This window comes from Eumetopias jubatus, unplaced genomic scaffold (assembly GCF_037043125.1).
Source record: "Eumetopias jubatus isolate StellerSeaLion01/CBP00866 unplaced genomic scaffold, mEumJub1_p1.0 scaffold_10, whole genome shotgun sequence".
Lineage (NCBI taxonomy): Eukaryota > Metazoa > Chordata > Mammalia > Carnivora > Otariidae > Eumetopias > Eumetopias jubatus.
This window is the reverse complement of record NW_028274816.1, coordinates 69,101,461-69,122,739: the sequence shown is the minus strand read 5'-3', so window position 1 is coordinate 69,122,739 and position 21,279 is coordinate 69,101,461. Positions and strand designations below refer to the sequence as shown.

Sequence of the window (21,279 nt, the reverse complement as noted above, 5' to 3'; positions counted from 1 at the left end):
TAACCCTGCTGGCACCAGGGGACGGAGGGGTGCAGGGCCATGTCAAGGACATGGGAGACAGGGACACTGCAGCCAGGAGGCAGGGGTGTGGGGGTATGTGGTGGGGGCGGGTAGGGGAGTAACTCTGCCCTTCCAGTGAGGGACGGGGGCCTGTGCCTCCACCAGGGAGACAACTGTAGTCCTCTGGAGTCTCAGTCCCTCCATGTCTGTGCGGGGCTGGTAATCACTTCTGTGCACGGGGAATGCCCAGGGATGCATTCTCTCAGCATCTGTAGGTCTGAAAAAGTCCTTATTTCATTTTTGGTTTGGAAAGCTATTTTCCTGGGGCAGAGAATTCTAGGGTAACTGTTTTTGCATTTAGGGCCTTAAAGATGTTGCTCCCGTGTTCCCCGGCTTGCAGTGATTCTGCGGAGAAGTCTACTTATCTCTGTTCCTCGTTACGTGAAGGTCTTTTTCTCTCTGGCTGCTTTTCAGATGTGATTTTGATGTCCCTCGGTGAGGTTTTCTTCCTGTCTCTTCTGCCTGGAACTCACTGAACTTCCCCGACCGTGGATGGATAGTTTTCTTCAAATGTGGAAAAATGATGGACATTATTCTTTTCATTTTTCTGTCTTCCCCACCCCTTCTCCACCTCGGCACCTTTTGAGACTCCAATTATGTGTATCCTAGATCCTCTAGGTGGACTCCCCCCCGCCCCCATTCACTGATGCTCTGAGCCGGTCCTGGTTTGTCAGTCCCTTTCCATGGGTCATGTTGGATCATTTCTACTGATGTGTCTTCCAGTTCACTCATCTTTTCTTCTACGGTGTCTAATCTGGTACTCATCCCATCCGGTGTATTTTTCATCTTAATTGTTGACTAGTTTCACATCTTGAGGTTCAGTTTGGTGTTTTTGAAGCTTTATTAGGTGGGACCAGAGCAGGTTTAGCCCAGGGTCAGAGTTGGACCATGGACCACATGCTGTCACGGCAGAGTTGAGTGTGTCAGAGCCATGTGGCCTGCAAAGCCTGAAGTATTTACCACGTGGCCTTTACAGAAAGTTTGTTGGCCTCTGGTCTAGGGCTTATTTGCCCACTACTCAGGTAATACCCTTCTGAGGACTCTCCCGCAGGCCCTGAGTTTTAGAGGGGTCTGCACTCTAGCCGGGGGTGGGGGTGGGGGGATTGTAAATGACTCCTAAATCCTGCGTGAGCACCGATGACTGTTCCAGCTGCCTTTTTCCAGCAGTTTTGTCCCAGCCTGCATGGTCTCCTCCATGCATGTGATGCTCAGTCACCAGCTGAAGGCTCAGGGGGACACCCTGTGTAGGTGTCTGGTGTTCACTCCCTGCAGCCCCCTCTCCTCCAGTATTCTGTCCTGAAAATTCTGGCAGCTGTGCTCTGAGCACACCCTGTCTCCTCGACTCAGGGAGACTGCTGGACTCGGAGGTAGCTGAGGCAATCCTGGGGCTGATCTCATCTGTGCAGGTGGGCATTTTACTGCCCCCTGAGGAGACTAAGGGTCTTGCCCGAGGTCACACATCTTCCCAGGACACTCTGCAGCCCATGCCACCACCACTGGGGTGTCCATCAGGGCCTTAGTGGCACAGACCCAGAGCTCTGAGGTTCTCTTCACCTCCGTCACTTTGCAGGTGGTGACACGAGGCCCATGGAGGGTCAGGGACTTGTGTGCTTGCAGTGCCCTGTTTCCGTGGCTGCTTCTGGGCTGCAGGGTGGATGGGGCTTGTCTGTCTCCCCTGTCTGCTCTGGAGCACTTTGAAGGGAGAGACCGGGGCTGCCTCCCTCTGAGCCTCCTCCACGCAGCTCTGAGGCCAGGGAGGGTGGGGAAGGTGTTAGAGAGGGAGCTCCAGGTGGGAACCTGCTGGACCCTGACCTGGCTCTGAGAGTCCAGGCCTTCAGGAGACACGTGCCACTCGGTCGGTTTGCCGCGGCATTTCCAGAAATGCAGACATGGTGCATGCCTGAATGGCAGGGAGCAGCTGGGAGTGTGGCTCAGACGCTGCCCCCCCCCTTTTACAAGTCCCCCCAAGTACCCACCTGAACAATGGAAGTGCTCGTGCTGGGGGCATGGGAGGCCGTGCCAGAGATTGGATGGGGAGGGTGTGGGAAAAGGGGGTGTGGGGAACCACTGGAGGGACGTATTCTGGGAGCTTGCATATACTGCCGCCGCCCCCCGCCCCCAGAGAACCAAGGGGTCATTTGGGTCTAAAGTGCGCTCAAGCCCAGTGCCTATATTGATCCTGCCATGTTCCCCTCTGCTGCAGCTTCACCCACTTCAATACTGTGTAGCTGGCCCCCCTCTGGGGCACAGCCATCCTCCGGCTCCCCCTAGGTATCATCCAGACCCCACTGCGCTGCCCTTTGGGGCTGAGAAACAGGATGGTTGTCATGGGTGTCTGGCCCCTCCTGGTTCTGTGCCTTTCTTCAAGCAAGGACTTTCCCATCGGTAAGACACACGGGGACCCCTGGAGACCGACCTTCCCTTGGGAGCTGGCCTGTGCATTCTGTGCCGGTTCTGTATTGGGCTGGCGCTGCCCCATCGGTTCCCCAGTGCACCCGGCTGGGGATACAGGATGTGCACGTGCCTGCCGACCCCACCCCCTGGCAACTGGGCAGTTTGTCCGGCTGCTCACACGGACACACCGGTTCCTGTGGTCATGAGGTGTGAGCTTCAAAGCGGGGACCCAGGCCACCTGCCTCTTGCCCAATGCAGTCTCTTAACACACGGCGGGGCAAAGGTAGTCTCCAGATTCCAGCCTCCCCTTCATCGTCTGCACGGCTTTGGCCCTGGCCTCTCCCGGGACCCCTGCGGGGTCTGTGCGAGATGGGGCTGCAGGGGGCAGCTGCTGTAGCACCCCCCTGGCCGGCAGCTTTGTGCTCCGGCCACGATGTGTGGGCGGGAGAGACCGTAGCAGTGAGCCAGGCTGACAGCCCCATTGGGCAGATGCCGAAACCGAGGGCCCGAGAGGGGCCGTGGCTTGTCCCAGGCCTCCCTCATTCCCGTGACTCAGACCATTTGGTCACATTCTCAGCTGACAGCAGCCCCCCAAGGTCCCCTGTAGACCAGGCCCCATGCTGGCTGTGAATGGGGGCTCTGCTCTGGATGAAGTCACAGTGTCACGGGCCAGCTGGGCCACCCAAGATAATTAGGCAAGGGAGTGAATCCCTCCGCGCCTCAGTTTCCTCATCTGTGAAATGGGAACAGCGACCGCTGCCTCACCACGTGTTTGAGGACTGAACGTTACACCATCCCGCAGCGCGGGACCCGGGTTCCAGCCTCGTGCGTCCAGCCCCAGCTCTCCCCTGTACAGAACGGGGAACAGCATGCATGATGGGGGGCTTCCAAGAAACCTCTGTGGCTCAGACTGGACAAGCTGCGGGGGCCTCCATGGGGTGCACCAGGCCCCCTCCCCCAGCGTCATCCCAGTGCCTAGGGAGCGCCAAGCACCCCTCCCCGCTCCCAGCATCTGTTGGCCCCTGTTACAAGCCCTCCTCTGACCGCCCCCTGGCACCGAACCCAGTGCCCCGGGAGAGCCGGCGCTCAGCCCCGGGACCCCATGGAAGGGACCCGCCATGGGGGGCAGGCCCCAACAGATCCAGCCCAACAGCAGACGGTCCCTGGATCTGGGCCGCTACCTGCTGGAGGGAGACATGGGGAAGGACACAGGAGGAGTGGGTCCTGCTGGGGCACGTCCCCCAGCCCAGGCCCAGGGCAAGTCCCCATCTGCCGCGGCAGGTGGGGCCTGGAAGCGGACCCGACCAATCTGGTGGGGGACGGCGGTGACAAAGGAGCAAGGGGTGAGGTGATGTCTGCCTCCGAGGAGAGACGTGTCGGCTGCGCCCTTCCCGGGGTGGCTCGCGAAGCTGTTTGCCTCCAGGAGTGCCTTATCCAACAGGTTCCCAGGGCTGGCTCTGGGGCTGGGGGGCCCCAGGTGAGGAAGTCCCCGCTACCACCCCAGCCACCTCAAGGTCTCACGTTCAACTGGTGAAATCTAAGGCCATCGTGAGCCCACCCAGCCATCCTTGTTTCTCATCTGTCACCTCAGCCACCTCCTTGCTAAGCGATCTCTGGCCTTTCCTTAAACACCTCCTGGGATGGGGAGCTCACTCCCTATCAAGACCCCTGCCTCACTTTGGGTCAGAAAGTGCCTCCTCAACTGGCACCAACGTCTGCCTCTGTTGGCTTCCCCTTGCTTGTCCAAGCCCCTGCCTAGCCTGTACCCGAGCCCTCTGCCCACCTGAAACAGCCCTTCAGGGACCCAAAGCCAGCGAGAATGGAGTGAATCCGGGGCCTCCGCCATGATGGAGCCCGGCTGGTCCTGCAGCTCCCCTGCCCCCGCTGGACCACAGAGAGAGCTAGGCCCGGAGAAGCTAGGTGTCTTGCTCAGGGTCACACAGATCGTGTCCAGGGCAGGGCAGGGCAGGGCGGAGCCCACATGGGCCTGCAGAGGCCAGCTGGGTGAGCTCACCGGACGGTGCAGACTCATCCCCAGCAGGCCCCAGGCTGCCTGTCCTTCACCCTGTGCCTACAGATCCCAGTGAGGGGAGCCCGTCGGGCCACCCTCACGGTGGGGGTGGGGGGTGAACTTGGCTCCCTAGTGGGCCTGGGTATGTTCTAGCCTGACCACTCCCAGCTCATTGTAAGGCCAAGTCCCTGGCCTCTTAAGTCTTCTCCAGAAGGTTCTCAGGCCCTGGGTAGGGCAGGGGCGCCGGTCTTGAAGGGCTGGAGGGGCTGGATGTCTGTGTTGGTTGTCAGCCTCGGGCCCAGGCCCCCCCCAGATGCTCCCCTTGGCTGCCCAGTTGGACGGGGAGCGGGGGACGAGAGAGAGGGCCAGAGATGGTCACTGAGCCCCAGCCATCCCAGGCATCTGCTGACTACCTCCAAGGCAGGTGAGCTCATCCCAACCACCCTGTTCTTCTCCTCTGCCTGTCACTGCCCACGTGGGGCTAGGGCTTGGGCTGGACGCACTCTGACCTCTGGGGCCCCACCCTGCGCCAGGTCCAGGAGGCTGGAGGTCAGCTGTTGTCACATAATAGAGCACACCTGCTGGTTTGGGCTCCGTTCAGACAGACAGGAGAGGTGGTAGCGGGAAGCCTGGCCAAGTCCACGCCAGCCCGGGGACGCGCACGTGACCTCAAGAACACCTGTACCAGCTGCTGCCCTCCTGGCTATTGACACATCTGGTCCACCTCGGCATCCCAGGGTGGCCGGTGGCAGGGGAAGGTGTGGGCTGCTCTGGCTCAGGAATGCAAGCCGGGAAGGGACCAAAACAGGGCGCCCCTGTGCTGAGCTCTGATACCCACGAGGAAGGCAGGCTGCCCTGGGGGCTGGCCCCGGCACGCTCCCAACCTCAGGATGCAGACCCTGCCTGGCTCCCAGGCATTCTCTCCTCCCTCCACGGGCTTCACTGGCCAGGATACGAGGCTTTGTTTTCTGCCGTCTTGTACTACAGAGATAGAGGGCCTGCCGAATGTGCTTCTCCAGGCTCGCAGCTCCGGGAAGTCCAGTCTGGGCCACCGATGGAGAATCTTGTACCCTAAGCGTTGAGCCCTAGAACTTCGGGACCAGAGAGGCCCCCAGCCCATCGCTGTCCAGTCCCGGTGCTGAGGCTGGGGGTGGGACAGGGCTAGCAGGGGCGCCCAGAGAGGGCAGTGGGTGTGGGAAGGCTGTGCGTCCTGCCGAGCACCAGTCCCCGCTGCCACGCCGCTCAACAGCCCTGGTCTCTTCCCACTCGCAGGTGATAGCCGTGGTCATGGACATGTTCACCGACGTGGACATCTTCAAGGACCTGCTGGATGCCGGCTTTAAGAGGAAGGTGGCCGTGTACATCATCGTGGACGAGAGTAACGTCAAGTACTTCCTGCACATGTGTGAGCGGGCCCGCATGCACCTGGGGCACCTCAAGGTGAGCTGGCTGGTCCGGAATGACTGAGCGGTCATTCGGTGGGTCCACAAACAATTGCAGCACCTGCCTCCTAGGGATGGAGCCCTATGCCGGGCACAGAGAGTTCAGTCATCCTAGAGCCTCCTGCCAAGCGGTCGCCTGACCTCTGCCTGACTGCCCAGAGGGCCAGGACACCACCTCTGACCGTCAGAGATAAGATAAACGCTGGTTAAGGGCTAATCCTGTGCTGGAGCCGATGCAAGGTGCTGTATCACCAGTGATTTCCGAGCAGCCCAGGCCACGTTGATTCCCTGTCTTTGCTTCCACACCTCCAGTGACAGGGTGCTCACCACGCAGGCTCCCGCGGCTCACATCCTATCTGGAGAGCTCTGACTCCCAGGAAGTTACCTCTTGGGCTTAAGCCAGAATCTTTCTCTGTATGATGTTCTACCCGCCGATTTTAGGATCTGGCTCTGGCAGAGGCAGCTTCCTCGGGCTGAGGTCAGGGAAGGCTGCCTTGACGGCTATGGACTTGAAATAAATTTGAGGAGGCAGATCAGGGTAGAAAGGGCTTTCTAGGGAAGGACACCATGGAGCACGGGTGGAGGGATCAGGATGAACCTGGGTTCTTAGCACCGCTTTGCTGTGTGTCCTTGAGCTCATCACCGCCTGTCTCTGGGCTCCAGGATCTCTCTGGTCCCGAAGAGGGGCGGATGGGCCACTGTGGCTGTGCACTCAGCCTGCATCTGATCCCGTGTTTGGGGGCAGGAAGAGCCCTCCTTCCACCCAGCTGTCGCTCGGCCCCTGCTGTGTGCAGCACGGTCCCCAGAGAGTACCAAGCAGTATGCACGACAAGAGCGAATACTTTCACAGAATTTGGCTTGGGTCAGCCCCATCCCGGGCACTTGACTGGGTAATTTGTCCAGGTATCACTCACTGCCAGTAAGTTAGGCATAAGGGGAGTGGGTGACGGGTCAGATTTCCCTGGGCTTCCGGCCTGTGATCTGAACACGATCGCGGGAGAAGGGGCGACGCCAGGCTGGTTAACAAGGGGCTGGGCTCCTGCGCCTGTAATTTGTTGGTATTCGTCAGGTATGCCCACCCATCCCAGCTGAGCCCTTTCAAGTGGGTATGAGCTCTCCGGGCGGCGAGTCTGTGGCTGTTGGGGCATTTTTATGTGGTCTCCCTGGTGGGTTGACCCCAAGCCCCACGCTCACCCCGCACGCTGCCCGCCGTGTAATTAGCACGGAGAATGGACTCCTGGGACAGACAGCTCATGCTGGAGAGGTCCGGAGTGTAGAAAAGGCGTCTTTTGAAAGGTGACTTGCAGAAGCCTCTGCCCCATGGGCAGCAGATCAGAGAACCTATGCCCCCCACCCCCGCATCCTGCCGTGAGCCCAGTGGGTGCTTTACACACGTCACGTGGCTCAGCCCCCGCACGCGTGCCTTGTGTGGGATGAAGACGCAGGGAGTGGGCTTGTCCATGCCGAGCGGGATCTGAACCTGGGACTGGCCTCACCCCTGTCCGGTGTGTCTTCTCGGTAGGGAAGTCTCAAGTGTTAAGCCTGCTCTGAGCTTTCGGAGCTCCTGGGAAGTGGGAGGCAGGCAGGACAGGGCGGAGAACGTGGCCCCAGGGGCTGCTCGGCTCCCTCCCTGGGAGGTTGGCTCCTGGCCCTCACTGCCCGCCCACCTACCCTGCCCTCTCTTCCCTGATGTGATGGGGGATGGGGCTCAGAATCTGCTGCAGCCCCGCAGCTTCCTAGGGGCCTGGAATGCCCAAGCTGGGCTTGAGGGCCCCCCCCCGGCCTAGGCTCCCACGCGGCAGATGGGGAGACTGAGGCCTCAGGGAGGCTGTGGCTTGCCCAAAGGCATGCTGCCAAGTCAGCGGCTGAGCCTGACCGCCAGAAATGAGAGGTTGGCACGGACCAGGAGGGCACGATCCTCGGTGCCTGACGCCCCTGGCTGAGGCCGCACCTGCCATTGGGGCGGCCCCAGTGCTGCCCACGGGGGCTCACCGTGCCGACCCACTTTGGGACTGGGGCACGTGGCTCCACCTGCCTGAGCCTCCAGCGCCTCGTGGCCATAATGATGCCTCATAGGGTTGTTTGAGGATGAAATTAGAGGAGACAATGGTTATAAAAGCGTTCCGCGTGCTAAGTAAGGGCAGTTACCCAGCTGCTGGCTCTAAGGAATTATAAACCCCAGGCCCCAGGCAGGGGAGGGTGCGGTGTGCGGCCTCCCCCCACACTTTAGGCTGAAATGAGGCCATAGCCCGAAGCAGGGGCAGGGCAGCTCGCACCAGGGGTCCCTGCTCACCCCCTCCCTGCAGCGATGTGCCCAGGAGCCGGACGCCACAGAGGGTCGGTCCCCTTCATGGGAAAGAATGGGTGACCCTGACCTCATTCTTGCTGTTGAGCCCATCCCCTCCACAGCCTGGGCAGGTGGCCAGAAGCTCCTGTGAGCCCGGCCCTGGCCAAGTGTCACCTTGTCGAGGGCCTGCCTGTTCCGCCTACCTGACTGCCTGCGGGCCGGCTGGGCCCGGGCCTGTCTCAGGAGCACTTCCTTTGCCGGTAATCCCCGGGCCCGCCCTCAGCCACCGCTGCCCCTGCCCGGCTCTGCAGTGACCTGCCCTCAGCTCCTACGGGCCCGGGGTAGCCTGTGCCTGGTGGGGTCATCCTTGTGACCATGGGGGTGTCAGGCACCAGTCTGGGCAGTGCCGGGAGCCAGGCCTGAGCCCTAGCTCTGCCACCTGCACCGTGACCCTGGGCAAAGATTCTGAATCTTTGTCGGCCTCAGTTTCCTTGTCTGAGAAATGGGAATTTGCCCCATTTATTAGGCAGGGCTGCTCTGAAGAGTAAAGGAAGCCATGTGGGGGCAGGGCACTCAGTAATGAACTCTCTCCCTGACCTGTCCTTGAGCCCTCCTCATGAGACCCCAGCTCTGGTCTAAGAGCTTCCCTCCTCCTTCCAGCTGTGTTCTGTCTGGGGGCCACCCTCACGCGCTCACCTCCAGGCAGCCTGCCACCCCCACCCCAGCCTCGTGCCTCCTGAGCCCTGAGCTCTGCAAACAGCTGCTGCATTGCTTGGGTCAAGCCCACTCCTGCTTCCTAGGGGAGGTGGCAGGCCATGCACCAGCACCTTCCCCGGGTGTGAGGGTCCCAGCCGTCCCCAAGTACCCCAGCCTGCTGGCTTAGCTGGCCCCTGACTCCTTCGGGCAGGGAGTGTGGGAATGAGCGCCCTGTATTACAGAGAATAGGCCCGGAGAAGAGGACCCAGCCCTCTGGTCCCCATGGGGCCCAGCGCCACACCAGGTGACCTGGTCACATTCGGGGTGAGACTGAGGGCTGACGGATGCCCCAGAGGCAGGGGGAGCTAGGGGAAGCTAGGCCGGGCCTTGAGCCTCATAGCTGACACAGGACCGAGCCTCATAGCTGAGACAGGACCGGAGCAGTGAGATGCCTGACTGGTCTGAAAAGATGGCTTCGTGCTGCCAAACTGGAAAAACCAGCAGCCACTGGGCTAAGGCCGGACCTCTGTCTGATGAACGAGGGAACTCCAGCCACCCTGGTGAGGATGCAGGGATTCAGCCTGTGGCGCAGGTTCCATGCCTTGGCCCCGTCCCGGTGCCTGGGGCTTCTCCCACTGCTGTCCTGCCGTCTCTGATCCTGGCCTGGCTCTGTAATGGGCCAGTGCTTCTCGACCAAGCGGGGTTTGCCTGGCTTGGGCCACTTGGCAACGTTCCGAGGATTTTTGATGGTTTGCGACTGGGAGGGGACTATTGGTGTCTGGTGGGTAGAAGCCAGAGACACCGTTAAACGTGCCATGTGCAGTGCACAGCCCCCACAACAGGGCATCACCTGGCCCAGAATATCAGCTGTGCTGGGGCTGAGCAACCCAGCCTGGGGGAGGAGCCAGGAGCCCCTCAGACGTCAAGGCCCTGGAGCTGGGCAGGCTCAGCGCTGCCCCGTCCCCTCCTCATCCCAGCTTCATGATGGCACGGGGAGGCCAGGGAGAGTGTGGCTCCCAGTCCCCCATCACAGAGAGTGAAACAGGCCCTTTAGAGGCGCGCGGACGCTGGCTGGCTGCCCAGGACACGGGGACATGGGCTCTCTGTCCCCTGCAGCCCGCACAGCTGGCCTGATCTCGCTGTCACCAGCCAGGCTTGGTCAGGGCCTCTGGGCCTCCCGACTCCTCATTGGGCCCAGGAGACGCCAGCAGGGCCCTGCAGAGAGCCCCCACGGGACAGCTGGGGGGCTGGAGCCCGCCGACTGGGAGACTGTGGGCCGGTCCCTCCCCCTCACTGAGCCCCCGACGACCATCACATATGGCTGGCGGTCCTGGCCTCCCTGGGCCTGACCCACGACATTCTAGGTATTTTCTGCTCCTCCATGTCGGTCCCCTCTTTCCCCCCACAAGCAGAAGGGGTCACATTCCTGTCGCGCAACACGAGCTGTCACATCCTTTGTCACCTCCCATTCGTGGAGCACCCGTCGAGCGCCGGGCACCTTGCTGGTTCTCACCCCCCTGCATTGTGGCTCTAGTCCGGCTTCACAGCAGCCCTGAAGCAGAAGGCTCGGTGGGCCCACTTCACAGGTGAGAAAGCTGAGGCACAGGGAGGCCCAGCTGGGACTGGAGCCATGTTTGACCAGAGCCCGAGTGACCCACCCTGCTCCAGCGGGGGGCTGGGCTTGTCCCCTTCGCCTACCACCGGCCCACGTGGGGCGCTGGGCAGCTTGGTACGGGGTCAGGTGGCCTCTGTGTGAGCATAGGAGGCCCAGTGGGGGGCGCAGCCAGGGCACCTGCAGGTCTGCCCCGGCCTAGTGCCCACCCCATTGTGCCACACAATGGTTGCGGCAAAAGCCACTCTTGGAGCGGACAGAGCACTGCCCAGCTGACCTCCCCTGAGGTCCTCGCAGGGACTGATCTCTGCCTCTCTTTTGTGCCTGAGGAAGCTGAGATGCCAGAGTCCAGGGCCTTGCCCCAGGCGCCCCACGGGAGCCAGCCTGGGTGTCCTCCACCCTGCCTGCTACATGCTCTGCTGGGGGTGCCCCAGGGCTCAGAGACAATGCGGCTTTGTGGGATCCCCTACCTCTGCGCACCCAAGCCCTGAGTCCTGAGACGTGACCTCATCTGGGCCAGGCCCCATGGGGCGGGGCCCACCTAGGAACAAACAGGCAGGGGAGCTGCCATGATGGGAACGGGGGGGTGCAAGCCCCCACCTGCTGCTGCTGGCCCCCGGATCAGATGGGCTTTAGAGTCCGAGGCCATCTGTGTAGCGCGCAGACAGGGAAATGAAGGCCCAGAGACCTGCTCAGCGTCACACAACAAATCTGGGGAGCCAAGGCCTCTCACTTGGAGTTGAGTCTTTGAGATGTAGGTGGTGACCTTCTGAGCCCTTCACGGGGACAGGCTTTGGGGTGGGTGGGGGCAGACACTGGTGAGAGGGGTACTGAGGCTTGTGGCTGCTCTTCAAGGCCAAGGAGAGGCCTGAGGCCCCAGCAGGCAGAGCTCTGGGCCGGGAGCCACAGAAGCCACAGAGCTGGGCTGTGGTCGGGCACAGGTGACAGGGGAAGGCCTCAAACCGCCTCCAGGATCTTTGTTCCAGCTTCTGGTCCCCGAGCGTGCTCTGTGTTGGGTACAAAGGCACGGGCACTAATTGTCCTGGGTTATGGCCAGCTTCCTGCTGAGCTGGCTGTGCACCGACAGGCAGCCTGGGGGGCAGGGGAGCCGGCCCTGGGAGTAGAGGCTTATCTACCTACTGGGCTGGGCCCAACAACAGACGATTATTCACCCCACGGCCAGGTGGGCCTCCATGCCGGCTGGGTAACATCTGGTTACCGCCCTGGGGCTGCCCAGCAGAGAGGGGTCTGGGACCTGTCACAGAAGGAACAGACACAGGAGCACCCTTGGGCTTGGGGCCCGAGTGGAGGGCGGGCTCCGGCTGTCTCAGACCCATTCCCTCCTCCCTATCGCCCCTGCCCTGACTCAGGCCGTGCACCCCGTCACTCACAGAAACCCCCTCCCTGTCCACCTCCTGCCCCCCCCAGCACCCCCTGTTCACTTCATTCACCCTCCCGCTGGATGCCAGGACTGGCGCTATGCTGGAGGGGCAGCTCCAACTCCATCACTCCCTACTCTGAATCCTTCCATGGCTCCCTACTGCCCCCGGGGTAGAGCCAGCCCTTGAGCAGGGGTAGGGTCTTTCATCGGCATGTGGCTGAGCCCGCTCTGCAGGCTCCATCGCCCACCGTCCTCCCGCCAAGGCAGTCCTCGCAGGTCTTAGATGCTGCTCCTGTTGCCAAGCCTTTGTGCTCCCACATTTGGAATGCTGCGCCCTTTTCCCACCGACCCACTCATCCCTGCCTTCCAGACGTCAGCCTACCTGGGAGCCTCCCCAGCCCCTCCCCCAGAGCTGGGGTTCTTACTACTCTGCCTCCTCCCCCACCTCCAGGGCAGGGTCTTCGTCACCATCCCTTCGGTCTGCAGCTGGGGGCCTGGGCAGGGGTCGAGGAGTGAGTGAAGTCGGCACAGATCCCCTCTGGAGGGAGTGACTCCCATCACGGACCTGCAGACGGACCGGCAGGATGCTGCCGAGGGAGTTTCTGCCCTGGGCAGGTGTCAGATTCACTGGGGCTTGCCGTAAACCTGAAACTCGCAGCCTGCCGCCAGTCCTCCAGAGGCACGTCTCCGGGGGAGGCGGGGAGGGGCCCGGGAGCCTGGGTTTCTAACACACTGCCGGGGCAATACTTGCACCAATGAGCCCAAGTGTCTTTCCTATCTTGAGGCTCTACCTTGGGGTCCCCTCCACTCCTGGGTCTCTTTCCCCTTCCCAGGGCCTGCCGTGCCCTAACCCTGGCTTTTCACACCTGCGCAGGGACCCTTTCTGGCTTGCCCTGAGCCACACGACCAGCCCAGTGAGGAGTGGGGTTTGACCATTTACTGAACCACTGCTGGGTGGCAGGCAGCGACCTGGCCCGTGAGAAAGTAGGAGAGTGTGCTGTGAGCCTGGTCCTCAGTGAGCAGGGCTCAGCGGGGACAGTGAGGCAGCTGTGTGCAGGGAAGGCAGGGAGAGAGGCCCGGCCGGCCACTCGCCCTGGGAAGGCCACACGCTTGCCCGGCAGCAATAGCCCGATCCCCGAAGGCCGGCCTCGCTCCTCCCCAGCTGCACAGCCCCTGTGGGACTTTTCTAAAACGTGTCTGCACGCCCCTCCTGCCCAAGACCCTGCAACGGCCTCCCACCACCTGCGACAGCTTGTCCCATGCTGGCCTGGCCTCGCGGGTCTGGTCCTGCCCACGTCGGCTCCGTGGACAGCCTTCAGGCCACGCCCAGGCCATCCTGCGCCGCGCCCTTTGTCACGAGCCCCACCCTCCTTTCTGTCTTCCCACCGCTTTCCGCCTTGGCCGGCACCCCGTGGTCCTCACACACACCACCCCGTGCCTCCAGACTGCCCCGCGTCCCCTCCCCGAAGCCCTGCCTGAGGCCTGGGCAGAGGTTGCCACCCACCCCCACCCCCGCCAGTGTGGTCAGGGCTGTGGTCCTGTAACTCTGCGTCCTCTCCCCCAACACAGAATCTCAGGGTGCGGAGCAGCGGGGGAACGGAGTTCTTCACACGGTCGGCCACCAAGTTCAAGGGTGCCCTGGCCCAGAAGTTCATGTTCGTGGATGGAGACCGGGCCATCTGTGGCTCCTACAGGTGACTCTCCAGCTCTCTGGGGGCCGGGGACAGAGGTGGCTCCTGTTCCCAGCTGGCTTCTGCCCTTAATCCTGCCTTATGACACCCTGGTTATTCCGGTTCATGGGTCCCAAAACTGCTGAGGTGTGAGCGGGGCTGGGGCACGCCTGCACGCCGCCCGCCTGTCTCCGGAAACAGTCAGGGGAGGGCTCCTGTCCTCAAGACTGTTGTGCCAACCTAGAGGTGTCACCGGCCTGGGGGTGGGGGTGGGCCAAGCACATGGGGCGGTCACTCAGAGAGCCAACTTCAAGGATGGGCCAGGACGGGGACGGCCGTGGCCCAGGTCTGCAAACCCCACGCCCGTCCACGCAGCCAAGCCAGCCCCTGTGTGCTGGACAGTGCTGTACTGTGCATCCCATGAGCGGCCTACGGGGCCCTCTAACAGCCTGCAGGAGCACCACACTGTGCTATTTTACACAGGTGGGAGCAGCCCCGGTGCAAGTGACCTGTCCCAGACTCAGGCCTGACCCTGAGGCTTGTGCTCACTTCTCGAGTCCATCCAGGCCCCCGTAGCCAGTCTGATGAGCGCCAGCCTCTGGGTGCTCGGGGCCTTGCTCAGACGCCCGCTGGTGTGGCTGGGGACTCTCTAGACTGGGGACCCGAGGCTGGAGGGAGGAGGCAGGCCTCCCTGTGCCTGACTGGGCTGCCCTGTCTCCCTGTGCTGCAGCTTCACGTGGTCAGCCGCAAGGACGGACCGGAACATGATCTCCGTGCTGTCGGGCCAGGTGGTGGAGATGTTCGACCGGCAGTTCCAGGAGCTGTACCTCATGTCCCACGGCGTCAGCCTCAAGGGCATCCCCATGGAGAAGGAGCCCGAGCCCGAGCCCATCGTGCTGCCCTCCGTGGTACCACTGGTGCCCTCAGGCACCGTAGCCAAGAAGCTTGTCAACCCCAAGTACGCGCTGGTCAAGGCCAAGAGCGCCGACGAAATTGCCAAGACGTCCTCGGAGAAGCAGGAGGTCAAGAAACCCCCCGGACTGCGGGGCGCCACCCTGGCCGAGCGGCCCGGAGACGCCCCGGAGGCGCCCCCGCCTGTCCACCCCGGCCTGCTCAACCTGGAGCGGGCCAACATGTTCGAGTACCTGCCCACGTGGGTGGAGCCGGACCCAGAGCCTGGCAGTGACATCCTGGGCTACATCAATATCATCGACCCCAACATCTGGAACCCCCAGCCCAGCCAGATGAACCGCATCAAGATCCGAGACACGTCCCAAGCTAGCACCCAACTGTGGAGGCAGAGCCAGGACTGCATTCCCAGCCCCGGGCCCAGTGCCCCCCAGGATGGGGGCCCAGCAGAGAACGGCCTTCCGCAGGGGGACCCCGAGCCTCAGCCCCCTGTGCCCAAGCCCCGGACAGTCCCTGTGGCAGAGCTGCTCGCCCGGGACAGCGGCGGTATTGACTGGGCCCTGGAGACCCCAGAAGAGGAGACGCCCCAGAATGGGACAGAGGGAGCACCGCCCAGGACACTGGGCGCAGGCCACGCCCCGCTCCAGCGGCAGCTGTCTGTGACCCAGGATGACCCTGACGGCCAGGGAGCAGTGGTCCCCAATGGGCTAGATGCGGAGGAGGAAGAAGATGATGATGACTACGTGACCCTCAGTGACCAGGACAGCCTCTCAGGCAGCTCTGGCCATGGCCCTGGCCCCCGGCGGCCCTCGGCGGCCTCGTCTTCTGTGTCAGACGAGTATTTTGAGGTGAGGGGGCGCTCAGCCCCTCTCCAGAGGCGCCACTCAGAGCAGGTAGCCAACGGGCTGGCCCAGCCCCCCCACCGACAGCTGAGTGCCCCCCACGTGACCCACGGGACCTTTGGTGGACCCCCGGGTGGCTCACCGTGGGCCCCGGGTTGGGAGAGAGAAGAGACGGGTACTCCGAGGAGAACGCAGGCTCCGAATTCCACGGACAAGGAGACACAGGTGAGTCGGGGTCCCTGCCCGTGAGGGGTCCCTCCCCCAGGCCTGAGCAGCCGGAGTGGTCGTCTGCTGGGGTACCGGCTCCCCAGATCAGATGGCTTTGCCTGCTACAGATGGGGAAACTGAAGAATGGAGGCAGGGGGCAGGTAGCAACAATGCTGGGCCACACATGTGGCTGGTCCCTACTGATGCTGGGGACCCATAGCTCCTATGCCCCATAAAGACAACCGAAGCCAGCTACTGGGAGCTGAAAGGAAACGTGCTCAAAGTACCCAGAGATTTCAGGCACTGGAGTTACAAGGAGTTGACTCTGCCCTGCCGTGTGGGTGGTCCACTCCCTTATTTGCTGACAGCACAGATATGTCCTTTATACCCCCCAAGGTCACCCAGTAGTAAGTGGTCCCTGTCTGGACCTCATGTCAAGCCACCTCTATGTCAGTCCCTTTGATGAGGGCCCCGGGGACCACTCTCCTCCCCTCTCCCCTAGCTCACATTCATCATTGCCTCTCCTCCTGGTGACCGCTGCAGGTCCAGGACCTAGAAGCTCGGGCCCGCCGCAGCCCCGGCCCAGCCCCCTGTGCCTGTCCTACCTGGGAACAGCACGCGGCTGATCATGCCTGGCATGATCATCAGGCCCATGGGCAGCATCTTGAGGTAGCTGGCCAGGATGGAGCCTGCCTTGGCGTGGTTCAGGTCCCGGGCCGACAGCGACCGCTGCACAATGACCTAGGGGCACAAGGAGGGGGTGAGTCCCAGGCCCCCTCAGGGGCGCCTGTGGGGGGCTTTCTCCTTGCTGTGCCTCAGGGAGCGGCAGGAGATAGGGTGCCATCCCTCTAGCCCTTGAGCTGCTTGAGAGAACTGAGCCTGATTCCTGACAGCATTCCAACCGGAAGCTTCTGTTGGAACCAATGGCATCTGAGATTCCTCCCAGCTCTGACATGATTTCCTTTTGTTTGTTTGTTTCTTTTTTTTTTTTAAGTGTAACTTTAAAGAGCTTCACGGAGATAGAATTCATGTGTAGTTCAGCCACACAAATGGTACAATTCAGTGGTTTTTAGTACATTCACAGGGTTAGACAATCTGCAACTTTTAAGTAGTTTGTGTTTGGTGTTCTGCAGTTGAAATCACCAGCTGCAGTTCAGAAGTAAGAATCTGTGGTTTTAACTTATTTTCCAAACATGCAAGCTGCATGCAGAGCTCCCCGCATTTCCCTCTAAGACATGGCTCTTGGTAGAACAATCATTATAGGGTGCCGGAGTGGTGACCCCGAGTGTGCAGGACAGGCTGACTTCCATCCTGCTTCTCCAACAGCTGCCTCTGACTGGGGACAAGTCCTTGCCTCACTTTGGGCCTCAGTTTCCCTGTCTGGACAAGGAGGGGGTTAGACGCAGTTCTCCGTAGATCCTTCCCCTCTGATGTCCTGTGGTTGCCAGAGCCCGGGGCTGCACTCCTCGTGGGAGAGAGAAAGCATTTCCCTAAAACCCCGCACATCAACTCTCATCATTTTATTCTGTGCTCACGGTGGCCAGCCCTGGGAGGCGGGGGGGCAGCTGCCGTCCCCCCATTCTGCAGCTGGAGAAGCTGAGGCTCACCGCCCCCCCCCAGCAGAGCGAGCATCGGGCAGCAAGGCCGGGACCTTCCCTGCGGGCTCAGTGGGCACCCGCCTCCCCAGTACGTCTCAGCACGGGCTCGGCCCCAAGCCGACACTCACTCCCCAGGCCCAGCCACTGAAGCTCCCCGAGGCTATGGGACCTCGTCTGCAAGATGGGGTACTACCACTGACCCACAGCGTTGCCAGCAGGACTGAGTGAGGCACTGTGTAGAGGACCGAACCTGTGCCTGGCTGCTCACAGGTTCCCTGAGTTCAGACTTCCTTGGGGGGCATCTTCAGGGTCAGCCACGGTGCGGGGCTGGCCGGCAAGCGTAGGGACCCTGCTGCCGCTCTCTGGGCAGGTCCTGAGCCGGCCTGGTTGTCAAAAAATGGTGCTCAGGGGCTCCTGGGTGGCTCAGTTGGTTGAGCGACTAGTCGCCTTCAGCTCAGGTCATGATCCTGGAGTCCCGGGATCGAGTCCCGCATCGGGCTCCCTGCTCGGCAGGGAGTCTGCTTCTCCCTCTGACCCTCCTCCCTCTCGTGCTCTCTATCTCTCATTCTCTCTCTCTCAAATAAATAAATAAAATCTTTAAAAAAAAAAAATGGTGCTCAGACAGGGCCACCGAGGTCAGGGAGGGGCGTGGCCGAGCTCGCTGCCCCTGGGGCCTTTTGCCTCCTGGGCCTGGGTTTGCTTGTTCCTGAGTTTGAGAGCGTCAGCTACACATTACGGACAAGCCAGGAGGTAGTGAAAAGTCCAAAGCCAGTGAAAAGCCCCAGGGTCGCAGCGCACAGAGCCGCCTCCTGGTGCTGACCAGACCGGGCGTCTCGGAGGGCTGCCCTGGCCCGGTGGCCGGTTGGCACCCTGCAAAGCCCCTGCTCGCTGCTGAGAGTCATGGCGGAGTAGGGCCAGCCACGTGGGGTTCAGTGCAAAGGCACCTGTATTGTGAGGTTCTGGGCCAAGGCCTAGCCGTACCCCTGGGCAGACCCAGCCTGAGCCAAAGTATGACAGGGAAGTCAGGCCAGGCCGTGAGGCTCCAATGTCAGTGGTGCCCGGGAACACCTTGGGGTCAGCAGCGTACTGCCTCGGTATCCAGGCAGGAAGGTGCATCCAGCCCTGACCTTGTGGCCTGGCAGGGGGCTGACTCACTTGGCCTTCATGGGAAAATCTGACTGATACCCCGCCCAGAAATGCCAGTGTCGTGCCAGGGAGGAAATGACAGGTGTCCTGGGGTGAAGGGGCATGGGTGGGCCCTCCACTCTCCCGGGATGCTGGGCAGACACCCGTTGTCAGCTCAGTGTGTGCCCCAGAGGCCCGCGTGTGAGGCCAGAATCGTTACAGCTGGGGAAACGGAGGCCCAGCCTCCCAAGGTTCCTGAAGCCTCCTATCCTGGATTACTTCCCATTGACACAGCCCAGAGATGGTCCTTAAGCGAACACACACTGAGCTCCTGCTGCCTGGGAGAGGGAGAGCCAAGGCTGAGCCCGCTGAACACTCCCCTCATGGGCGGGAGCTATGGCCACAGGGGAGGTCACTCTATTCTGGGTGCGGATCCCAGGTCTACCTTCTAGGCCTCGGGGCTGTGGCCTGGGACTGGGGTTGGCCAGGCCTCTCTTGCAGGGAAGGCTCTCCTCACTCATCCGCTAGTGGCTGGCTGGGGTGGCTCGTGGGCCTCGCTGCCTCAGCCCCATGGTGGGGCCCTTGAGGAGCCAGGTGCAGAGGCAAGATGGTCGTCTCTTGCTTCACAAGACCTTCTGCCACCAGGCGGCCGCCTGGAGCTGCCCACAGTCCCCTGGTGTGTTCACAGCCCAGGGAGAGCGAGAGTCAGACTCCAGAAGAAGACCCAGCCCCTGCCCTCATCAGAACTTTCCCGGCCCGCATCGAGGTGCTCCCTCCAACAAACCCATCCAGCCCTCTTTACGGATGGAGGAGGCTGGGGCGGGCACAGCAGGAACTTGCCTTATCATAACCACAAAAGGCAGGATTATTCCCATAGGACTCGGGGAAACTGAGGCACAAAGTAGTGAAACAGACTTGTCTAGGACCACCAGCGGGTGAGTGGCCAGGCCAGGAGGCAAACCCAGGTGTGCTAGCTGTGGCCTGCCCCCAGCCCTTGGGGGGTTCACTGTCTCTGCTCTTTCTCTTCTAGGGCCAGCCCAAACCCCACTATAGGGTCCCTGCCTCAGGGACCAGGGAGAAAGATGCCTTCCTGCGGCCGATGAGGACCTCGGGACCCCCACGGTACCGCCCTGCTGCTGATGGCACCCAGAGCTCTGCCAGGAAAGCGGGCCCGGCCGTGGCAGGCCCATACCCCTGGCAGGTCAAGGAGGGCCCCGGGCCCCGCACTCTGGCCGATCCCGCGACCCCAAGGCCGGCCCGAAACACCAGCCCCCAGGCCGATGGCAGGCGCCCTGAAGCGCAGCCAAGTCCTTTCGGAATCCCGTACTCCAAACTGTCCCAGTCGAAGCACCTGAAGGCCAGGACGGGCAGTGGCCAGTGGGCCTCCTCTGATTCTAAACGGAGGGCTCAGGCCCCCCGGGACCGCAAGGACCCCTAGCACCCCATCCCCGGGCCTGGAGCCGTGCGGTCCGTGGTCTCCGCCCCAGCCCAGACTCACCAAGCAGGTGTCCATGGGGCTGTGCCAGGGACTGGCAGACGGGCCGCCCGGACCGTCCAGAGCCCAGCCCGGAAGGCAGGAAGGTGGGGTGGCCGGCGACACTGACACTCACCTGGTCAGTGCACCAGTACCAGGTGGCCATGATGGTCAGACCAAAGGTCATCCCGGTCCACGGGAGGTCCCCTGTATAGGGGTCTCGAAACATGTGCATAGCGTCTGCCCGCGGCAGGTGGCAGGTCGTGTTGGCGATGGTCCGGCGTGGGATGGCCTGGGCATAGGCAGCCGCCAGTTGCTCATACCCACCGATCTGGTCGAAAGCTGGAGAGGGCGGGGCAGGGACGGGTTGCTGGCTGGTGGCCCTGACTCGGGGCCCCCACTTCCCAATGCATCCAACTTGACTTTTTCCCATTCACCTTTCCCGGTGTCTGGAAAGGTATGGAGGGTAGAGGGTTTAAAAAGCAAGGGGGTGGGAGATTCAAATGACTGTTTTATTTGTATTTAAAATAAGACTATTAAATGAGCATTTTGCACGTGGACACCACAGTGTCCTCTTCGCTCCTGGATGCCTGTTGGCCTCAGGCGAGGGGTTCTCTGCCAGGCGTCAGACTGTCGACTCAAGGGAGCAAAAGTACTTTTTCTTGGCATTCGAGAACCTTCCCGAGGAGTCTAAAGTGTTAAAGCCCTGTCCTGGGGCTTCTGAAGGATGTGACTTCAGCAGAGCTGAGGATGCCCGGCAGTCATGTAGCACTGAGAACAGAACGAGTCCCAGAGGGGGCACGGGAGTGACCGAGGCCATGTGGCCAGCCGGCTGGGGCTCGGGCCAGCAGTCATTTCCCTCCTTTCGCTCCCTCACTGTTCCCGTCTACCTCAGGGTCAGGGCCCTGCGTGGCCAAGCCCCGGCCCATCTGTGGCTTCTGCTGTGTCCGCAGTCACTGCCCCCCATCCAGCCTGGGCCTGGCTGCCTGGCTCCCTCCCCTGCAGTGGGTTCCAGGGACGTGGGCCCCTGTCTGAAAGGAGGCAGACACACAGAAGTGTGAATACGGGGGACGCTGTCTCATCTGCCTGCTCCTCGCCCCTCTCCTCTGCCTTTGCCAGGCTGGGAGCCTGCCGCCGGGACTCTGGCCCCAGCCTCGCTGCCGCCCCGAGCCCAGGCCGGGCCGAGTACTCCGAGCAGGTGTGCGAACGCTATTCAAAGGCTGGAAATTGCCGGGCCACGGGATCCTCCAGTCTGAGCCTCGGTTTACCCCTGTGGGATCCTGCTGGCTCTGATAGCCCCCAATGGGGCCGCCCTCGGAGCCTCGTCCAGGTTCCCAGGCCAGGATCACTGACCCGTCTCAACCCTCTCCCCTCCTCCCCAGCCCCAGCCAGCGGGCTGTTGCGGCGCTTCTGCCATTATGCAAGGGATTTTGAACAATTGGGCCAGAGGCCCGGGCGGCTCTGTGGTCCGCTGATGGTGCGCCCACTCTCCATCAAGCCCCGAGCCGGCCCGGGGTGGGCGACACGCTCAGCTGGGCCGCCGACGGGAGGCTGCCGCCGCGGGGGGTGCC

At 62.1% G+C, this 21,279-nt stretch overlaps 2 protein-coding genes across 5 annotated transcripts in view; one reads left to right on the top strand and one right to left on the bottom strand.

Moving 5' to 3' along the window:
• Nucleotides 1-21,260, top strand: part of SACK1G (scaffolding CK1 anchoring protein G) — a 28,599-nt gene extending 7,339 nt beyond the window's left edge. Inside the window, exons 2-5 of the mRNA XM_028089500.2 lie at nucleotides 5,738-5,905; nucleotides 13,453-13,577; nucleotides 14,284-15,529; nucleotides 19,265-21,260. Of these exons, the coding sequence (XP_027945301.1) occupies nucleotides 5,738-5,905; nucleotides 13,453-13,577; nucleotides 14,284-15,529; nucleotides 19,265-19,672 (1,947 nt within the window). The 3' untranslated portion in view covers nucleotides 19,673-21,260. The remainder of the gene's footprint in view (nucleotides 1-5,737; nucleotides 5,906-13,452; nucleotides 13,578-14,283; nucleotides 15,530-19,264) is intronic.
• SLC5A10 (solute carrier family 5 member 10) overlaps nucleotides 1-21,279 on the bottom strand; it is a 57,628-nt gene that overhangs the window by 24,244 nt on the left and 12,105 nt on the right. For 3 of the 4 annotated variants that reach the window (XM_088027938.1, XM_028089504.2, XM_028089503.2), the window contains 2 exons: nucleotides 19,845-20,050; nucleotides 16,117-16,252 (listed from right to left, as the gene is read on the bottom strand). In XM_088027938.1, the coding sequence (XP_087884064.1) occupies nucleotides 16,117-16,252; nucleotides 19,845-20,050 (342 nt within the window). Of the gene's footprint in view, nucleotides 1-10,901; nucleotides 10,917-13,051; nucleotides 13,091-16,116; nucleotides 16,253-19,844; nucleotides 20,051-21,279 lie in introns of all 4 variants that reach the window. The other variant, XM_028089502.2, reaches the window with a different exon arrangement.